The sequence below is a fragment of the Ictalurus furcatus genome, chromosome 13 (genome assembly GCF_023375685.1).
Source record: "Ictalurus furcatus strain D&B chromosome 13, Billie_1.0, whole genome shotgun sequence".
In the NCBI taxonomy this organism is placed as follows: domain Eukaryota; kingdom Metazoa; phylum Chordata; class Actinopteri; order Siluriformes; family Ictaluridae; genus Ictalurus; species Ictalurus furcatus.
In genome coordinates this window covers 4,689,406-4,708,072 of record NC_071267.1, presented here as the reverse complement: position 1 = coordinate 4,708,072, position 18,667 = coordinate 4,689,406, and the positions used below count along the sequence as shown (strand labels likewise).

The following is an 18,667-nucleotide window of genomic DNA, read 5'->3' as shown; positions in this document are numbered from 1 at the left end:
AGTTGTCTATGGCTCGTTGGTCTAGGGGTATGATTCTCGCTTTGGGTGCGAGAGGTCCCGGGTTCAACTCCCGGACGAGCCCGAGCTTTCCAAGCTGATCAGTCTGTGTTTGGTTCTTGCTTTGTTCGTGAGTGATCCAAGAAGGTTGGAATAAGCTTGTCCTTCTGCAGCGCAGCCCAGTTTTGCTCAGTACACCTTTCAGGGAAGCCCATGTTTAGGGAACGCCCGTTTCAGCACGCAACCCTAGCTGTGTAATAAAACCAGTGCTCAGCCATGTTACTTTGATCTCTAAAGACAAAAGCAAAAAATAACTGTAGCGGGCACCGATACCACTAAACTGAAATGGCTAGTGTGATGACCTAAGCTTGGAGCCATATTGGAAAGGAAAGTAGAACTTTCTAGGATGTCTAGTCTTGTCTATGTTATGACGGTTGTGCAAGTGGAAATGAGCAAAAACAAAAGTACCTTGAGGTAAACCAGCCTGATAAGGGATTTGGCTTGATGGTCTAGGGGTATAATTCTAATTTTTGGTGAGAGTGGTCCCGGGTTGAAATCCCTAATGAGCCCTTTCCTTGCTGTTAACTCGTCGTTCTGTAATCAAGGAAATTTTTTGCTCGTCACCGCAACCGAGCTTCATGACACAGTGAATGTCAAGAGGTTCTCTCCAGCCAGGTTCAAATCCCATACCAGCCCTTGCTTTTGTCTGAACATGCCCTTCTGAATCTGACGACCGTTTTGCGCAAAACACTATTCTGGGAAGCCCATTTGCAAGGACTCCCCTTTCAGGTTTAGTCTCCCTATTGGTTAGCACCTTGGAGGACCAACTTCGGTGATGAGAACTTGCAAACTCTCTTCGTCATCACAGCTTTGAAATAAAACCAGTGCTCAGCGATATCATATTGATCTCTGAAAAAAACAAAAATAATTGTAGCAGGCACCTATACCACTGCATTGAAATGGCTTGTGTCATGGACTAAGGTTGAGACAGCCAGATTGGCCGTTTAGCTTGTTGGGCGAGGGATTTGATTCTGACTTTGTGTGTGAGATGTCCCCGGTTGAAATCCTGAATGAGCTCTTACCTTCGTTTTAACTTGTCCCTCTGTAATCGAGGGAACTATTGCCCTTCAATTCAACCGCGATGTAGTTACTCGAACGCCAAGAGCTGTCTGCTTGGTTGTTGCTTGACTGCTTGGTTCTCACGAGTTCTAACAAGGTGCAAAACCAAGATGGGAGCTTGCTTGTTTCTCAACTTGTCCTTCTGTAACAGAGTTTCATTTTGGTCATACTAGTCACCACGAGCAAGCTTTACCGTCATCGTTCACATCTTTCACAGTAATATCTTGTGCAACCATCTCAAACTATTAGCATGAACCTGCAGAACTGTAAGGACATACATTTGCAGGGTACAGTGGAACTCCAGTGGTCCATGGTGCAGTGTCTGGGGGCAGTTTGGCTCGTTGGTCTAGTGGTATGATTCTCGCTTAGGGTGCGAGAGGTCCCGGGTTCAAATCCTGGATGAGCCCGAGTGTTACGTCGAGTAGTCTAGCTCTGGGTGGCTCGGCTGCTCAGTTCACGAGAGGTGCGAATCGGTGCTTTTGTTCTTCCATACCCTGCTTCCTTTTTGCTCTGACACCTTTCAGGGAAGTCCAACGTCAGGGACAACCCCTTTCCGCTTTGGTCTCACTATTGGTTAGCATCGTGGAGGGCCAACTTAGGTGACGAGAACTTGCGAACTCTCTACGTCATCACAGCTTTGTAATAAAACCAGTGCTAACCTGTGCATGTTTAAATGAACAAAAATAACAGTGCGTTGAGGTGAAACAACCAGATAGGCTATTTCACTCGTTGGTCTAGGGGTATGATTCTAATGTTGGGTGAGAGATGTCTCGGGTTGAAATCCCTGATGAGCCCTTACCTTGCAGTTGACCTTCTGTAATCGAGGAAATTTTTGCTCGTCACCTCAACCGAGCTTCATGATGATCTGGCTGCTTGGCTCTCAAGAGGTTCTCTCCAGAAAGGTTCCAAACCAGGATGAGCCCTTGCTTTTTCCTCAACTTGTCCTTCTGTATCTGAGGGCTGTTGCGCTCGGACACCAACACCGCAAGCAAGCTATCCGTCATCGTTAGTCCAATGCCATCTTATGATGTCAACAGTCCAGCTCTGATTAAGGACTGTGTTGATGCTAGTCTGATGATCACAAAAGCCCCTTTTCAGGGTATCCACGCTTTCTACCTTTGGTTTAGCGTCTTGGTGTACCAACTTCGGCTGTAAGAACCAGCAAGCTCTCCATGTCACAAAACAAGTTTCACAAGACAGTCAGTCGAATGCTGGCCGAGACCATCTTGTGATGTGAAGAATCCAGCTGTGAATAAGGAGCGCATTTATGCTTGACTGCTTATCACAGAGGCCCTTTTCAGGGAATGCAAATTCCAGAAGAAATCATTTTCAGCAATGTTCCAATAGAGGATGAAAGGAGGATCTTGCACACTAATCATGAGGACGACGTAAGTTCCGAGTTCCTACCGCTTAATATTGGCTTCCTTTGTTTTCTTCGGATTGTACCTGGAAGTGTCCATTTCTGAATTAAAAAATAACCTAATTCAGACAAAATCAGTATAAAGAACACTGGTTGGGGATGTCCCCTATCCAACAGAATGTAGTTGATGGAATTATTGCAGTGGTAATAAATCGTGGCTAAATAAACAACGTTTTGTTGCTGGTTATGATAGGGGATAGCTTGTTGCGACTTTCTGGGGAATCAAAAACCCTGCTTCGGGATATCTCCCATCTCCCAAAACAATTAGTTATAGCCGTGTTTGAATAGAGCGAAAGCAGCAAAGCCCTACAGATTTCCTGAAAAAAGCATAAGTGATTTGAAAATTCTAAGAGAGTAATATCTTGTGCAACTACCTCAAAAGTTTAGCATGAACCTGCAGGACAATAAGGACATATATTAGCAAGGTATAGTGGTAGTTGTGCTGTGTGTGGCTCGTTGGTCTAGGGGTATGATTCTCGCTTCGGGTGCGAGAGGTCCCGGGTTCAACTCCCGGACGAGCCCAAGATTTCTGTTGAACGGTCTGTACTTGGTTCTTGCTTTGTTCATGAGAGATCCAAGAAGGTTAGAATCCCAAATAAGCTGGTCCTTTAATTGTAAAAAGCGCTATACAAATAAAATTGAATTGAAGCCGAGTGCAGTTTTGCTCAACACACCTTTCAGGGAAGCCCATGTTTAGTGAAAGCCCGTTTCACCACGCAACCACAGCTTTGTAATAAAACCAGTGCTCAGCCATGTTACTTTGATCTCTGAAGACAAAAGCAAAAATAACTGTAGCAGGCACCGATACCACTATATTGAAATGGCTAGTGTGATGACCTAAGCTTGGAACCACATTGTAAAGGAAAGTAGAACTTTCTAGGATGTCTAGTCTTGTCTATGTTATGATGGTTGTGCATGGGGAACTGAACAAAATCAAAAGTACCTTGAGGTAAACCAGCCTGATAAGCAATTTGGCTTGATGGTCTAGGGGTATGATTCTAATTTTGGGTGAGAGTGGTCCCGGGTTGAAATCCCTGATGAGCCCTTTCCTTGCTGTTAACTTGTCATTCTGTAATCGAGGAAATTTTTGCTCGTCACCTCAACCGAGCTTCATGACATAATTAATGTCAAGAGGTTCTCTCCAGCCAGGTTCAAATCCCATATGCGCCCTTGCTTTTGTCTGAACATGCCCTTCTGAATCTGAGGACCGTTTTGCTCAAAACAGCATTCAGGAAAGCCCATGTTCAGGGAATCCCCCCTTTCACCATATCACCTCAGCACTCACTTTCCTGTCAATCTGTCCTTCTGTAGCCTATTGTCATTTTGCTCAGACACCTTTCAGGGAAGCCCATATTCAAGGACTCCCCTATCAGGTTTAGTCTCCCTATTGGTTAACACCTTGGAGGACCAACTTTGGTGATGAGAACTTTCAAACTCTCTACGTCATCACAGCTTTGAAATAAAACCAGTGCTCAACAACATCATTTTGATCTCTGAAAAAAACAAAACTAATTGTAGCAGGCACCTATACCACTACAGTGAAATGGTTTGTGTCATGGACTAAGGTTGAAACAGCCAGATTGGCTGTTTAGCTTGTTGGGCGAGGGATTTGATTCTGACTTTGTGTGTGAGATGTCCCCGGTTGAAATCCTGAATGAGCTCTTACCTTCGTTTTAACTTGTCCCTCTGTAATCGAGGGAACTATTGCTCTTCAATTCAACCACAATGTAGTTACTCGAATACCAAGAGCTGTCTGCTTGGTTCTTGCTTGACTGCTTGGTTCTCACGAGTTCTAACAAGGTGCAAAACCAAGATGAGAGCTTGCTTGTTTCTCAACTTGTCCTTCGATAACAGAGTTTCATTTTGGTCATACTACTCACCATCAGCAAGCTTTCCATCATCGTTCACATCTTTCACAGTAATATCTTGTGCAACCATCTCAAACTATTAGCATGAACCTGCAGAACTGTAAGGACATACCTTTGCAGGGTACAGTGGAACTCCAGTGGTCTATGGTGTCACATCCATGGGCTGTTTGGCTCGTTGGTCTAGTGGTATGATTCTCGCTTCGGGTGTGAGAGGTCCTGGGTTCAAATCCCGGATGAGCCCAAGCTTTACGTTGAATAGTTTACCTCTGGGTTGCTTGGCTGCTTAGTTCATGAGAAGTTCAAATTGCAGATAGGTGCATGTGTTTCTGTAAACTTGTTCTTCCGTATCCTGCTTCCTTTTCGTTCTGACACCTTTCAGGGAAGTCCAATTTCATGGACAACCCCTTTCCGGTTTGGTCTCACTATTGGTGAGCATCTTGGAGGGCCAACTTAGGTGATGAGAACTTGCAAACTCTCTATATTATCACAGCTTTGTAATAAAACCAGTGCTAACCTGTGCATGTTTAAATGAACAAAAATAACAGTACCTTGAGGTAAAACAGCCAGATAGGCTATTTCACTCGTTGGTCTAGGGGTATGATTCTAATGTTGGGTGAGAGATGTCTCGGGTTGAAATCCCTGATGAGCCCTTACCTTGCTGTTAACTCTTCCTTCTGTAATTGAGGAAATTTTTGCTCGTCACCTCAACCGAGCTTCATGATGATCTGGCTGCTTGGCTCTCAAGAGGTTCTCTCCAGAAAGGTTCCAAACCAAGATGAGCCCTTGCTTTTTCCTCAACTTGTCCTTCTGTATCTGAGGGCTGTTGCGCTTGGACACCAACATCACAAGCAAGCTATCCATCATCGTTAGTCGAATGTCATCTTGTGATGTCAACAGTCCAGCTCTGATTAAGGACTGTGTTGATGCTAGTCTGATGATCACAAAAGCCCCTTTTCAGGGTATCCACACTTTCTACCTTTGGTTTAGTGTCTTGGTGTACCAACTTCGGCTGTAAGAACCAGCAAGCTCTCCGTGTCACAAAACAAGTTTCACAAGATAGTCAGTCGAATGCTGGCCGAGACCATCTTGTGATGTGAAGAATCCAGCTGTGAATAAGGAGCGCATTTATGCTTGACTGCTTATCACAGAGGCCCTTTTCAGGGAATGCAAATTCCAGAAGAAATCATTTTCAGCAATGTTCCAATAGAGGATGAAAGGAGCATCTTGCACACTAATCATGAGGACAACGTAAGTTCCAAGTTCCTACCGCTTAATATTGGCTTCCTTTGTTTTCTTCGGATTGTACCTGGAAGTGTCCATTTCTGAATTAAAAAATAACCTAATTCAGACAAAATCAGTATAAAGAACACTGGTTGGGGATGTCCCCTATCCAACAGAACGTAGTTGATGGAATTATTGCAGTGGTAATAAATCGTGGCTAAATAAACAACGTTTTGTTGCTGGTTATGATAGGGGATAGCTTGTTGCGACTTTCTTGGGAATCAAAAACCCTGCTTCACGATATCTCCCATCTCCCAATACAATTAGTTATAGCCCTGTTTGAAAAGAGCAAAAGCAGCAAAGCCCTACAGATTTCCTGAAAAAAGCATAGGTGACTTGAAAATTCTATGAAAGTAATATCTTGTGCAACTACCTCAAAAGTTTAGCATGAACCTGCAGGACAATAAGGACATATATTAGCAAGGTATAGTGCTGCTTGGGCTGTGTATGGCTCGTTGGTCTAGGGGTATGATTCTCGCTTCGGGTGTGAGAGGGCCCGGGTTCAACTCCCGGACGAGCCCAAGCTTTCTGTTGAATGGTCTGTAGTTGGTTCTTGCTTTGTTCATAAGAGATCCAAGAAGGTTGGAATCCCAAATAAGCTGGTCCTTCTGCAGCCGAGTGCAGTTTTGCTCAATACTCCTTTCAGGGAAGCCCATGTTTAGGGAATGCCCGTTTCACCACATAACCACAGCTTTGTAATAAAACCAGTGCTTAGCCATGTTACTTTGATCTCTGAAGACAAAAGCAAAAATAACTGTAGCAAGCACCGATACTACTAAGTTGAAATGGCTAGTGTGATGGACTAAGCTTGGAACCATATTGGAAAGGAAAGTGGAACTTTCTACGATGTCAAGTCTTCTCCATGTTATGAGGGTTGTGAAGTGGAAATGAACAAAAATAAAAATACCTTGAGGTAAACCAGCCTGATAAGCAATTTGGCTTGATGGTCTGTTAGGCTGATGTACAGTTAATTATAGATGGTGATTTCAATGTTATTAGAAAGAAAAGAAAGAAGTGATACTGGTCATAAGTTACTGATGTCTGAGGGATTCAGAATTGGTTTCTTCAGGATGGAAATAACCCTTAAATTCTTGAATGCTGTTCATACATGAACAGCTTTTATGAACCCATTAATGATAGTAATGATGAAGTGGAAGAGGTCTTGTGAGATGGTATGGAGCATTGTGGAAGGGATTGGATCCAATGGGCAGGTGGTAGGATTGCAGGACAAGATGACTTGTGGGATCTCTTCTGTTGCTAGGTTAGAAAACATGTGCCAGTAAAAGAGAAGGGGGATCCTGAATATGTAGTGTAGGAGTTGGAGTAGGAGTGAAGGTCTGCCAGATTTGTTCAATATTCCCATTATAAAAGGTGGCAAAGTCTTTAGCTGTTAGGCAGGATGGCACAGGAGGAGCTGGCAGGCTAAGTAAATAAAGAAAAGATGTCGTGGAGATTGCGAGGATCTTGTGCAGAAGTTTCCAGCTTTTCCTTATAGAAGGCAGTCTTAGCAGAAGTCAATCAGATGAGAATTTGGACAGGAGAGCATTGTAGCACTGCCACATACTGTCACATTTTATATATGTGTGTTTAATTAATGTAATTATTGCCACATGTGACTTGTAAGTGTTGTCTTGTTACTGATGACGTGGTTGTTTGTGGAAGTGAGCATAACCTGGAAAATATTTGTACATACTTTTAAAACAGGACTTTTACACAGCAAAAAAGACTCTGTGGGCAGGGGATTATTGTAATTACTTGGTGGTTGACTTTCTGTTTAATACACTAGTGCCTACTGAACTTATTTGGTGTTTGTTTGGTGTTGTTAATTACTCTTCATCGCAAACTGTTAAAGTCCACACTAATTGTAACCAGTGCCTCTCATGGATGAGTTGTTACATAGTGGTGTCCCGTAGAGGAACTATTTTTAATGTGTGTTGTTATAAAGAAAAAAATGGAGTTCACGATTGAACACAATATAAATAGTAACACTGTTGACAGGACTGCCAAGGGTAATACTGTGCATCCTGCAGTGGATTTCATGGCAGGCCCCTTTGTGGTTTGGTACAATCCCATGTCAATAATGTCAATGCTTAGTTCACTGTATCTCTCTGACAATAATGAATCTGATGTCAATGTGCCTTTTACTGATGTATGTACAATGCAAACACTACAGACAGAGTTGGAACAAGTACAGGGTGATTTATTGGCCTTAAAAACATAGGTTGAAACTCTAGAGGCAGGTCATAGATAATAAGTTGACAGCACTCTTAATAGAGAAGCCACTTTACTGGAGGCAGTGGAACACTTTCTAGACTACACCCGCAGCTACCTCTCATATTACAAATATACACCATCCCATATCCCACTATGGTAACTCTCAAGCATGTGTTCCATTTCCCACAACTCTGAGTAGTACATACATACTCAGCCAACCCATACATACCCAGCCACCTACCACCTTACCCTCTCATGTCTTGCCTGGTGCTTCCTCATTCTGTGCAAGACCTCCTATACTCCTAAACATCCCCTCTTTCAGCGACTTCACTGAAATTTCGGATGTCCTCAACTTCATAGAGAACTTCCTCGACAGTTGGCCCTACCAAGAATTGAACTCATGGGAACCCTGAGCATAATGTTGAGAAGACCTGCACTGAGTTGGTGGAAGGCACAGAAATCTAAATATGTGACTGGAAGTCTTTAAAAGAAGTCTTCATGAATGCTTTCCTTCCTGATGGCTACTCAGTGGAGGTGGAGGATAAGCTCAGGGCACTGGTACAACAGCTGGGGCAGAAGCTGAGAGATTTCACCTACGATTACTGCGCTCTCTGCTTGAAGTGGAAGGCAGATATCACGGAAGAGGAGCTGGAAGGCTGCATCCTTAATAACATGAATCCCTTAGTTGCCAGCTGCCTAAGAGGTACAGTGATGACAGTGGGACAGCTGGTCAATGTGGGCTCCAGGGTAGAAAAAAACCTGCATGGGAGCAAAGGACTATTGGCAGAAGTTTGCTGTGCAGAACTCCAAAGAAAAGAGTAGCAAGAAACCACCTGGAAGCCACGGTCCTAAAGATCTTGCAAGTGTGTTTGTCACACACTCTCATGACTCCAGACTCCTCACACCCTTCCTACTCATTGATTCAGACTGTACTTATACCATGATGCAGCCGAGTCTGTCTAGACAACTGGAAGAGTATATGACCAACATCGACTCACACCTCCAGTAAAATTTGTTATAGCAGATGGGAAAGTGCATCACTCCAGAGCCAATAGAAACCTATCCTACATGAATGGCATTGTTCTGCCTGTACATTAGACACTTCCATTATGGATGATGCCCACCTGACTTTTCCTGTTATCCTGGGGTTAGTCTTCATCACAATGACAGCAGCTATTCTTGATTTGGCTAACAACCAATACAGGGTGCACTCTGGACAAGGCCATGTCTACCATCTATTCTTTCATCACCAGTGAATGGCAGTCTCTCCTAAGCCCACTCAACATCAGCTAGATTCAGTGGTGACTCTGTATTATTACATTACCCCCAGAAACCAATATTACTATGCTGGACTGCATCCAGCAATGAGTCTGCTCCTAAGTGGGACAATTAGCAGGAGCTGAGGAAGCTGAAGGAGGCTTGGCCATTTGTTACCTCCAACATGTTGCGCCAGACAGCCATAGTGAAGCCCTGAATTTCCACCCTGGACAAGGTACCGGTAAAAAGCAGAGCATACAGGGTGTCACCCTTTAAGAAAGCCATGATAGAAGAACACCTTGACAAAATGTTACAAGATGACATTGCCATGGTCCTCACCTGTGGTCTTAATGCCTAAACCGAAAAGGTTCACAACCTTGGATTTGTAATCTGGATACTGGCAGGTGGAGAAGGAGGAAGAAAGCAGACAAAAGACAGCCTTTATTACCACCAAGGGCCTATTCCAACAAAAAATCGGCATATAGATTATGCAATGCCACTGCAATCTTCCAATGACTGATGGAGTGAGTGCTGAGTTATCTAAGGGGAAGGATCTGCTTTGTTTACATTGATGACATCATATATTCTAAGACCTGTGAACAGTAGCTGAAGTTTCTAGATCATCTCCAAACAGGGATGGAAGCTAACACTGCCAAAACCCAAGTGGTGGTGAACTACTCCAGCGCTTCTTGGGTTTAGAGGGGTAGTACCACTGAACTGCCTGGAGAAGAAAGGGGTCAAATGAGAGCGATCACTAGATTGTCAAGCTAATCGTTTGCCGGGAGCTTCTTGCTTGTGTCAGCATTTAAATTATACTGTTCTGTTCTTTTTCATCAATAATTTTGCACTATAATTCTCATTTGTTGTTTCACTTTCCCTTCTGCCGTATTTAAAGCCCTCACAGCAGGGCAAATGGGTGAATACTCTGTGGCATAATCACAACGTCAAAGCTAATGCTAACGCTAAGGCTCACCCACAGGAGCACCACTCCTCTCTGCTTCCAACAGGTTTGCTCTCCTCAGCGAAGCACCCACAGAGAAACCTGAAAGAGCTCTGGTTATAGGAAACTCTATCTTAAGGCACAAGAAAATAACTAGGCCTTTAGGGGCTCCAGCAGCTTTAGTTAGGTATATACCGGCAGCCAGGGCACCGGACATAGGCGGTAATCTTAGGGTCTTAGGAAAGCACAGGTTTTCAAAGATAGATATTCATGTATGACCTAATGATATACGCCTTTGTCAGTCAGCATTTACTAAGAGTAACATTGTAGAGGTGTGTAAATTAGCGAAGGTGATGTCCGATGCAGTAATAAGCTCTGGTCCCATCTCAATGTATCGTGGCGATGTAGCTCACAGCAGGTTATAGTCATTGAACTGCTGGATGTCCAGGTGCTGCTCCAATTGAGATTTATAGTAGTTTTGAGGGCAAAGCTGGCATGTTAGGGTGGGACGGTATCCATCCCACACGGGATGGTGCTGTTCTCATTTCTTGCAGCATAGCACATAGTCTCAGAACAGGCACAGTTAATCGGTGACAATCCAGAGCCAAGGCCAGGGAACAGACAAGCAGGCTAATCCGACTGTCTGCTAGCTACACTGAGTCATCACCTAGGTTCCAAAATATTGAGACTGTGTCTGTTCCCCAAGCTAAACAAAAATGTAGAAATATTCAGAAAGTTTGTTTTAGTAACCCAATTAACATAAAATTAGATAAAACTGAATGCATAGCCAGCAACTTTGATCTGAAGCTATGACTGTTAAACATTAGATCTCTTACATCTAAAGCACTTATTATTAATGAAACCATTACTGATCAGGAGTTTATTATAATGTGTTTAACAGAAATATGGATTAAACCAAATGAGTACATATCAGTAAATGAAGCTAGACCTCCTGAATACAGTTATATACATCAGCCCCATATAACTGGCAGAGGAGGAGGTGTCACACTCATTTATAATGATAATGTAAGTGTCACACAAAAACCTAGTCATAAATTCAACTCTTTTAAAGTTCTTTATACTAGTATAACATATATTCAGCAAAAAAAGAAACATCCCTTTTTCAGGAGACTTCATTTTAAAGATAATTTTGTCAAATCCAAATAAGCTTTACAGATCTTTATTGGAAAGGGTTTAAACAATGCTTTTTCATGCTTGTTCAATAAACCATAAACAATTATTGCACATGCACCTGTGAAACAGTCCTTAAGACACGAACAGTTTACAGGCGCTAGGTAATTAAGGTCACAGCTGCAATAACTTAGGACACTAAAGAGACCTTTCTATTGAACTGATGAACTGACAAATCTGGTGCAGTCCATGAGGATGAGATGCACTGTAGTACTTAAAGCAGGTGGAGGCCACCAGATACTGACTGTTACTTTTAATATTTACCCTCCCTCCGCCACCGCCCCCCCCCCCCCCCCTTTGTTCAAGGACTCATTATTCCATTTCTGTTCCTCAGATGTCTGTGAAACTTGTTCAGTTTATGTCTCAGTTGTGTTTAGAATGTTTTTATGTTAATACAAATATTTACACATGTTAAGTAATTTGCTGGAAATAAAAGCAGTTGAATGAGAGGATGGTTCTTTTTTTTTCCGGAGTATATGTCGCCATAAAAAATAAGTCTACCAAATCAATTCTGCTAATTATTATTTACAGACCCCTAGAGCCATATTCTGAATTCCTTGGTGAATTTGCAGATTTCATCTCGAACCTGGTTGTTTCTTTAGACAAAGCATTAAATATTGGCAACTTTAATATTCATTTTGATAACACGGAAGACCCTCTGAGAACTGCATTTCTGTCCATTATAGATTCAGTAGAGGTCAATCAGAATGGAATAGGACCTACTCATAATGGTGGTCACACTCTTGACCTGATACTAACATATTTATTAAATATAGAAAATATAGTCACATACCATGTCTAAAATTGCTTAAGCTCAGAGCACAGATGACAATGGCAAACAAATAAAGGCAAAGCAGCAAAACCACAGAGCACCCACTTACCGAACTGGTTTTTCAGGACCACCAGGGGGTTTTGTATTATACAAGGAGTGAGTTGTTACAAAAATCTTGGTAAAAAGATCTTTTGCTCTTTATATGCATAATAAAATAAAATCCTACCACACTGAAAGTTTGGAGCCTATGCTCCATTTGAGGCTTGAACTCACAACCTCAGCTTCACTTCACCTGTACTGCTGTATAAGTACCATGTGCTAACCGATTGCACCACTGGAGCATGCCCTTGGCAGATGCCTCTGATACAGAGGTAAGAGTGATACTCTCTCAAATATTTGGAGCACATCCCAAACTTCATCCAGTCACCTTCTTATCCAAGAAACATGCCTGCATAGTGTAAGAGTGATGTGGGGAACAGAGAGCTGCTGGCTTTCAAGCTAGCATTGGAAGAATAGAGACACTGGCTCAAGAGTGCCCTCCACCCCTTCATGATATTCACTAATCATGAGAACATCAAGTTCCTGAGAACCACTAAATGACTCAACTCTCGCCAGGACAGATGGCCTCTGTTCTTCATGAGGTTCCAGTTTACTGTCTCCTTCGGACCAGGCCCTGGGGGGTTGATGGTCCTGTCATGTCAACGCCAAACTCTGCACCTTCTGCACCTCTGCCTACAACATGGCCACCATGGACTCCATTTTCCAATTCACATACTCAAGTTCACCCAATTACTGATTGCACACACTTGGACTAAATTACCAACACACACAAATATACACTCACAGCACTAAGACTTTGCAACGTATTCATTCAGTCCTGTTTCTACATCTGACATATCAAGCCTTTGATTCATGTTTGCTTTTTCTGGTTGTGACCCATGTTTGCCTTCTTGTTTATTGATCATTGTACTGTTTGTACACCGCCTGACCCTTTGCCTGTTTCTGGATTTTTATTTTGTGATTTAGATTTGTTTCTGCTTGCCAGTATTTATTTTTTAAATAAAATCATTCACTGCAACTGGCACCGTGTCTAACACCTGACACTTAGACTTTAATTTGTAGTAGATCACTGTGTTTACCTGCTCAGAGTTAAGGACAGTCATTTTTGTCAGTTGTATTTTATCAATTTACATCTTGTGCTATCAATTGAAAGGTTGAGTTTAAATCCAAGAAATCCACTGCTGGCCCTTTTCACCTTTATCCCTCAACTGATCAATTCTGAACTTGGATCATAAGTTATTTATGATAAAATGTAAAATAAATAAATAAATAAAGAAAGAAAAAAATAAAAAGAAATAAATGACTAGTTGTATTACAATTAATTGAAATTATTACTTCATTGCATTGCTACATGACCATACATGTAATGTTAAAAATTTTTTTTGCTGTATTTATGAGATATTTGTGATTACAATGATCAGTTTCACCTTCAGAGTTGCCTGCTTTGCTGCCCGTCTTCTCCCATTTGTCCTCAGTCAGATTTAGAAGCTGGAGCCATCTGACCTCCTCTGATTTGTGATAATGAGATCAACAGGGATTGATGACATCATTGGCCACCAGGATCAAGACAAAAAATAAAAAAGACTAGGCATGCAATGAAGAAGAGAGGAGCGAGAAAAAAGAGCTCAGTCCACTCAGTCAGGTGTGCTGATGATATCCTAGGAGATATTGAGAGATTTCTTGGACTGTTGAGCGTCCCACATTTCAACAGGTAAGAAGAAGTGCTGATAATGGAATGAATGGATGCAAGCATGAGAATGAAAAGGCTGTGAAGTATTTTGATTAAAATATGACAGGAAATGATGACTGATTGCTATCAGTGATCACTAATGTTGGGAGTGAGGTGCTAAAAATGAATGCGTTGTTAAAGACTCATGCTACTGCAATCTATATTTTCTTTGAGGAAAAACAGAGTAGTAAATTTGAGTTTTCAATTTATATATATATATATATATATATATATATATATATATATATATATATATATATATATATATATATATATATATTTTTTTTTTTTTACCAAATCTATTCATTATTATTTGCGTTGTCTTGAGCAAGTTGACATAAAAATTTCCAAACAATCAATAAAGTTGATCTTATCTTATATTGAGTCTGTATTAAATTCTTTCGACAGCTGAGATGGCACGGGACATGTCCGATAAGGAGATCCTGAAAATGGAGCTGGAGCAGCTGCAGAAAGAAGTTAACACCCCCCGGATTGCAGTGAGTTACCTCAGTGTCCATCCAGGCATCTAAATAGGACTGGGGTGTCAAACATAGGGCCATCATGTTTCAGGGCCATTAACTCAGCTACTGACAAAATGTGTTAATGATTCATGTGTAATTCTTCATTAGCAAGATAAAAAATTATACTGTAATCATGTGTCTTTCCAAAATTTAGGGCAACAATTTTGCAAAATATATAGATTTTTCTCCCCGATTTATGATATATAATCACAATTAAATAAAAACCATCAATTGGACTTGGAGCCATGTTCATCTGTTTTTGTAGGTGATACATCATCAATCCATATCAGAATGGACATTTCAGATAAATGCCAATAAACTTTTGAAATAAACATTTGATGATGTGGTATAAACAGATTATTTTTGATCAGCCCACTTGACATTGGATTAATTATCTGTTACCGTTATCTAAAATGAGCAAGACACCCCAGTCCTATGATATACTTCCTGTCTTAATCTTCACTTAAAAAAAAATAACTCCTTTATCCATTAGAGTACAAGTGAGTCTGAATCATCTTTAACTTAATTCTTCATTCCAGATGTCTAAAACTGCCCCTGAGCTTATCACCTTTATCGAGTCCCAGTCTGCAGAGGACCCCCTAATCAAGGGAGTTCCTGAAGACAAGAACCCCTTTAAGGAGAAAGGAGGTTGTGTTATTACATAGCGATGTCTTCATAATACTAACAAAAGGCTTTCTAAAGGGCTCATCACAGGTCTGTCCCATCTTCTACATTTTAAAGGCAATAACTGAGAGAGGAAAAAGAGATAATTTCATTTTCTCACTTTCTCATTTGGTTTGGCGTTCTTTAAAATAAAGAGTAGAAGCACAAGACACTCCTTCAGCCCCTACATGGATCTTTTCCTTTTGTGTTTTCAAAAAATATCCACATTGGTATGGTATTTTTAGCGTGGACAAATGTTAGTGTATATAAAGTAAGATTTTAAATTTTAAATGTATATCTGGATATCTGTAAAGCTGCTTTGTGACAATATCCATTGTTAAAAGTGATATATAAATAAAATTAAACTGAACTGAATGCCTTTTCTCATTCTTTGTATTATATTCTGTAATATAAACTATACATCTATTTATTTGCAAAACTCTACTCTCCTTTGGTAGCTATAGCTGATGATGGATTTTTATACTATGACCTTGGATTCCTTGCTTATTTGCTGCCTATATATATAAATATATAAATAAATTCATCACATCATTACACACACACACACACACACACACACACACACACACACACACACATATGTAATGAAACATTAATAATTAACTGAATTAAAAAACAAACAAACACGCTAGCCTGCATGTGTGGAGCTTCACAGATATCCCAATATTGCTTAATGCTAATGAGATCAGAGTGTTAAGCATTCTACGGTCCACTAACTCCGATCCTCGACTCTTCCAACTTGTCTGTCAAAATGCTTAATCCTGTTCTCCAAACTTCATCTCAGGATTAAGGATCTAAGCATTTTATCCTATTAAGTTGCAGTCCATTGTCCTCATTCAGTGTATTGAAGTCACACTACTGTAAGAGCCCCTAACCTCACCGAAACCAAGAGCCTAGATCATGCTTCATAACATTCACTGTTCACCGACTCTTGGGGTTTGTCCCAAGCAGTATACTACCATACTATAAAACATGACCTCCAAAATAGTAATACTCGGAACGTGCTAATTCCACTTGGAATTATCTCAATAATAACAACCACTAGTAAACAGTTACACATTTTAATAGCTTTATTTTGGAGTACACACAGTAAAGCTCCATTGTATGTCTGTGTGTGTTCTTTTCACTGATGCCTGTTTATGTTCTTTACTGTTCATCAATAACATATTAACCTAAGGCTGAATTTCTTAAGAGCTGATATTAATGAAATCTAATGTGAATACAAAACTTTTTTTTCAGCACCTTATAGCACCTTTTTTTTGAAGAATTTTCAGCATTGTGATAAATTTAGGCCTACAGTTTAAGCTGTTGGAATGAAACAAATGATCAATACATAGTAAGGATGAAACCGAATATGAATACATTATACAGATTAAACATATAATGTGCTATAAATGGATACAAATATAGAAATGAATAGGAAGTGCACTATTGTTTTTGTTTATCAATTTTATTTCACTGGTTGATTTGTTATTGAGCTCCAGCTGCAAATTTAGGTTTAAATCTGAATACAGATAACCTTCCATTTGGAGCAATTAAATAAGAGGTACACCCCTAATATAAAGAAATAGCAGCACACACATGATCAAAACATACAAGTGCACTGATGTATCAATCAATAATGTTCAAATATAGTAAATATTCTTATACAAAGCTACTATCAAAGGCCATGGTTGACCGTTATTTTTGGGGTCACTCTGTTGTAAATTTCAATTTAACAGTTCCCAGCTGCCATTACATATAGCACACACAGACCACACGATGTGCACAGGGTAGCATATCTCCAAAAAATAAATAAATTCAAATAATTTAAATAATGTTAATGTCACGTTTCAAAGGTAGATACGGAAGCAAGTGCAGATCTTCAAACAGTTTAATAAACAAACAAACAACAAAACAAAGACACTAAGACAACTAGGCAAAATACTGTGGCTAAGGATAAAAATAAACTATGAAACAAAACATGGTACAGGGACAAAGGTCAAGATAGACAATAAGTAAGACGAGGAAGCAGTACAAACAGTGGCTATATATATATATATATATATATATATATATATATATATATATATATATATATATACATATATATATATATATATATATATATATATATATATATATATATATATATATATATATATAAGTGCTCGTTAAACAGAAACGTGATACAGGTGCAGGTGGTCATGTGACAGTGATGTAGTATGGTGCAGTGGCTGCTGGGAAATGAAGTCCAGAGTTAACTCCTTGATATATGACAGTTAACTTGTATGTTCACTGAGCAAGTTGTTCTTCATTGGTGCTTAATGAAAATTGTACCCGTAAAACCATAAATCATATGGTCATTCATTCATCTTCACTAACCATTTTATCCTGCTCAGGATTGCAGTGATTCCTGACTCTACCCCAGGAACACTGGGAGATCCATCAATTTAATTCAGTACAATTCAGTTTTATTTGGATAGTGCTTTGAAAAAAGGACAATGTCCCAAAGCAGCTTTACAGAATCATATAAATTCAGTATATAGATTTATTGTATGAATTTATCCCCAATGAGCAAGCCAGAGGTGACGGTGGCAAGGAAAAGTCCTTCAGACGATATGAGGAAGAAACCTTGGCTCCAGACTCAAAAAGGAACCCATCCTCATCTGGGTGACACTGGATAGTGCAAATATAAATAGATCCCTTTTATAAATGTGCTAATACTACATGGCCAAACAGTGCAATTGTGTAACCAGGAAATTCATTACAGTTTTTATACGATGTGGTTTGTTGAACTTATCCACTGTTCACCAATGGAGACTTGAGTGCAAAACTGTTTGTGGCAATTGCAGTTCTAAGACTATCATAGCATAACTGTTAATATGAATTGAGGTCCAAAGCCATCTTTATGGTTTTTAAGTGGTACCATCCTCAGCAATCTCAATGATCTTTAGGCTGCACCATGTGGGGCCATCCTCAGCGGCAGCATGTGACTTCCAATTGATGAGAACTCGAAGCAGATGTAGGGCATCAGGATGGATTGGGCAGGTCCTGAGAGCAGAAGGGGGCAGGATCACTGGGATCTCAGAAGCAGCATGTGTAGCTCGACAGAGAGCGGGAGAGATTATTAGGTACGCTTACTGCCCCATAATGGTTAAGGACAATGCACTTTGCCTGAGTGCAAGCTGGGACTCCTACAAGACTACCTATGACAGCATAACTAAAAGGGACAGAGACATGAGTGTGCCCTGGGACATAAGGCAATCTATATCTGTGAGCCCTCTAGCTCTACTCTATTACATTTACATTACATTTATTCATTTAGCAGACACTTTTATCCAAAGTGACTTACAAATGAGAAAATACAAGCAATGCGATATATCAAGCAGAGAACAATACAAGTAGTTCTACTATACTAGATCCATTAATTGAGTTCTACAAGAAGCAAAGTGCACAGAGTAGAGGTGTAAGTGCCAGAGTAAATTTTTATTATTATTATTATTATTTTTTACGGGTTGGTTAGGTGTTCACGGAAGAGGTGGGTCTTTAGCTGCTTTTTGAAGATGGTGAGAGATTTTGCGGTCCGGATTGAGGTTGGAAGTTCATTCCACCACTGAGGAACAGTTAGTTTG

General features: G+C 40.4%; 1 protein-coding gene and 5 non-coding genes across 6 annotated transcripts; all 6 read left to right on the top strand.

The window, feature by feature from the left end:
* Positions 1-10: 10 nt before the first annotated feature.
* On the top strand, positions 11-82 carry trnap-ugg (transfer RNA proline (anticodon UGG)). Its single transcript has one exon. It is a non-coding gene; the product is annotated as a tRNA-Pro (tRNA).
* A 1,369-nt stretch (positions 83-1,451) lies between these two features.
* On the top strand, positions 1,452-1,523 carry trnap-agg (transfer RNA proline (anticodon AGG)). Its single transcript has one exon. It is a non-coding gene; the product is annotated as a tRNA-Pro (tRNA).
* Positions 1,524-2,986: 1,463 nt separating this feature from the next.
* Positions 2,987-3,058, top strand: trnap-cgg (transfer RNA proline (anticodon CGG)). The gene has a single exon. It is a non-coding gene; the product is annotated as a tRNA-Pro (tRNA).
* Positions 3,059-4,573: 1,515 nt separating this feature from the next.
* Positions 4,574-4,645, top strand: trnap-cgg (transfer RNA proline (anticodon CGG)). The gene has a single exon. It is a non-coding gene; the product is annotated as a tRNA-Pro (tRNA).
* Positions 4,646-6,134: 1,489 nt separating this feature from the next.
* trnap-cgg (transfer RNA proline (anticodon CGG)) lies at positions 6,135-6,206 on the top strand. The gene has a single exon. It is a non-coding gene; the product is annotated as a tRNA-Pro (tRNA).
* Positions 6,207-14,194: 7,988 nt separating this feature from the next.
* On the top strand, positions 14,195-15,288 carry gngt2b (guanine nucleotide binding protein (G protein), gamma transducing activity polypeptide 2b). The gene is made up of 2 exons (XM_053640702.1): positions 14,195-14,345; positions 14,909-15,288. The coding sequence occupies exons 1-2, from the start codon at positions 14,262-14,264 to the stop codon at positions 15,032-15,034; spliced, it is 210 nt and encodes a 69-aa protein (XP_053496677.1). The 5' UTR covers positions 14,195-14,261; the 3' UTR covers positions 15,035-15,288.
* The last annotated feature ends 3,379 nt before the right edge of the window (positions 15,289-18,667 follow it).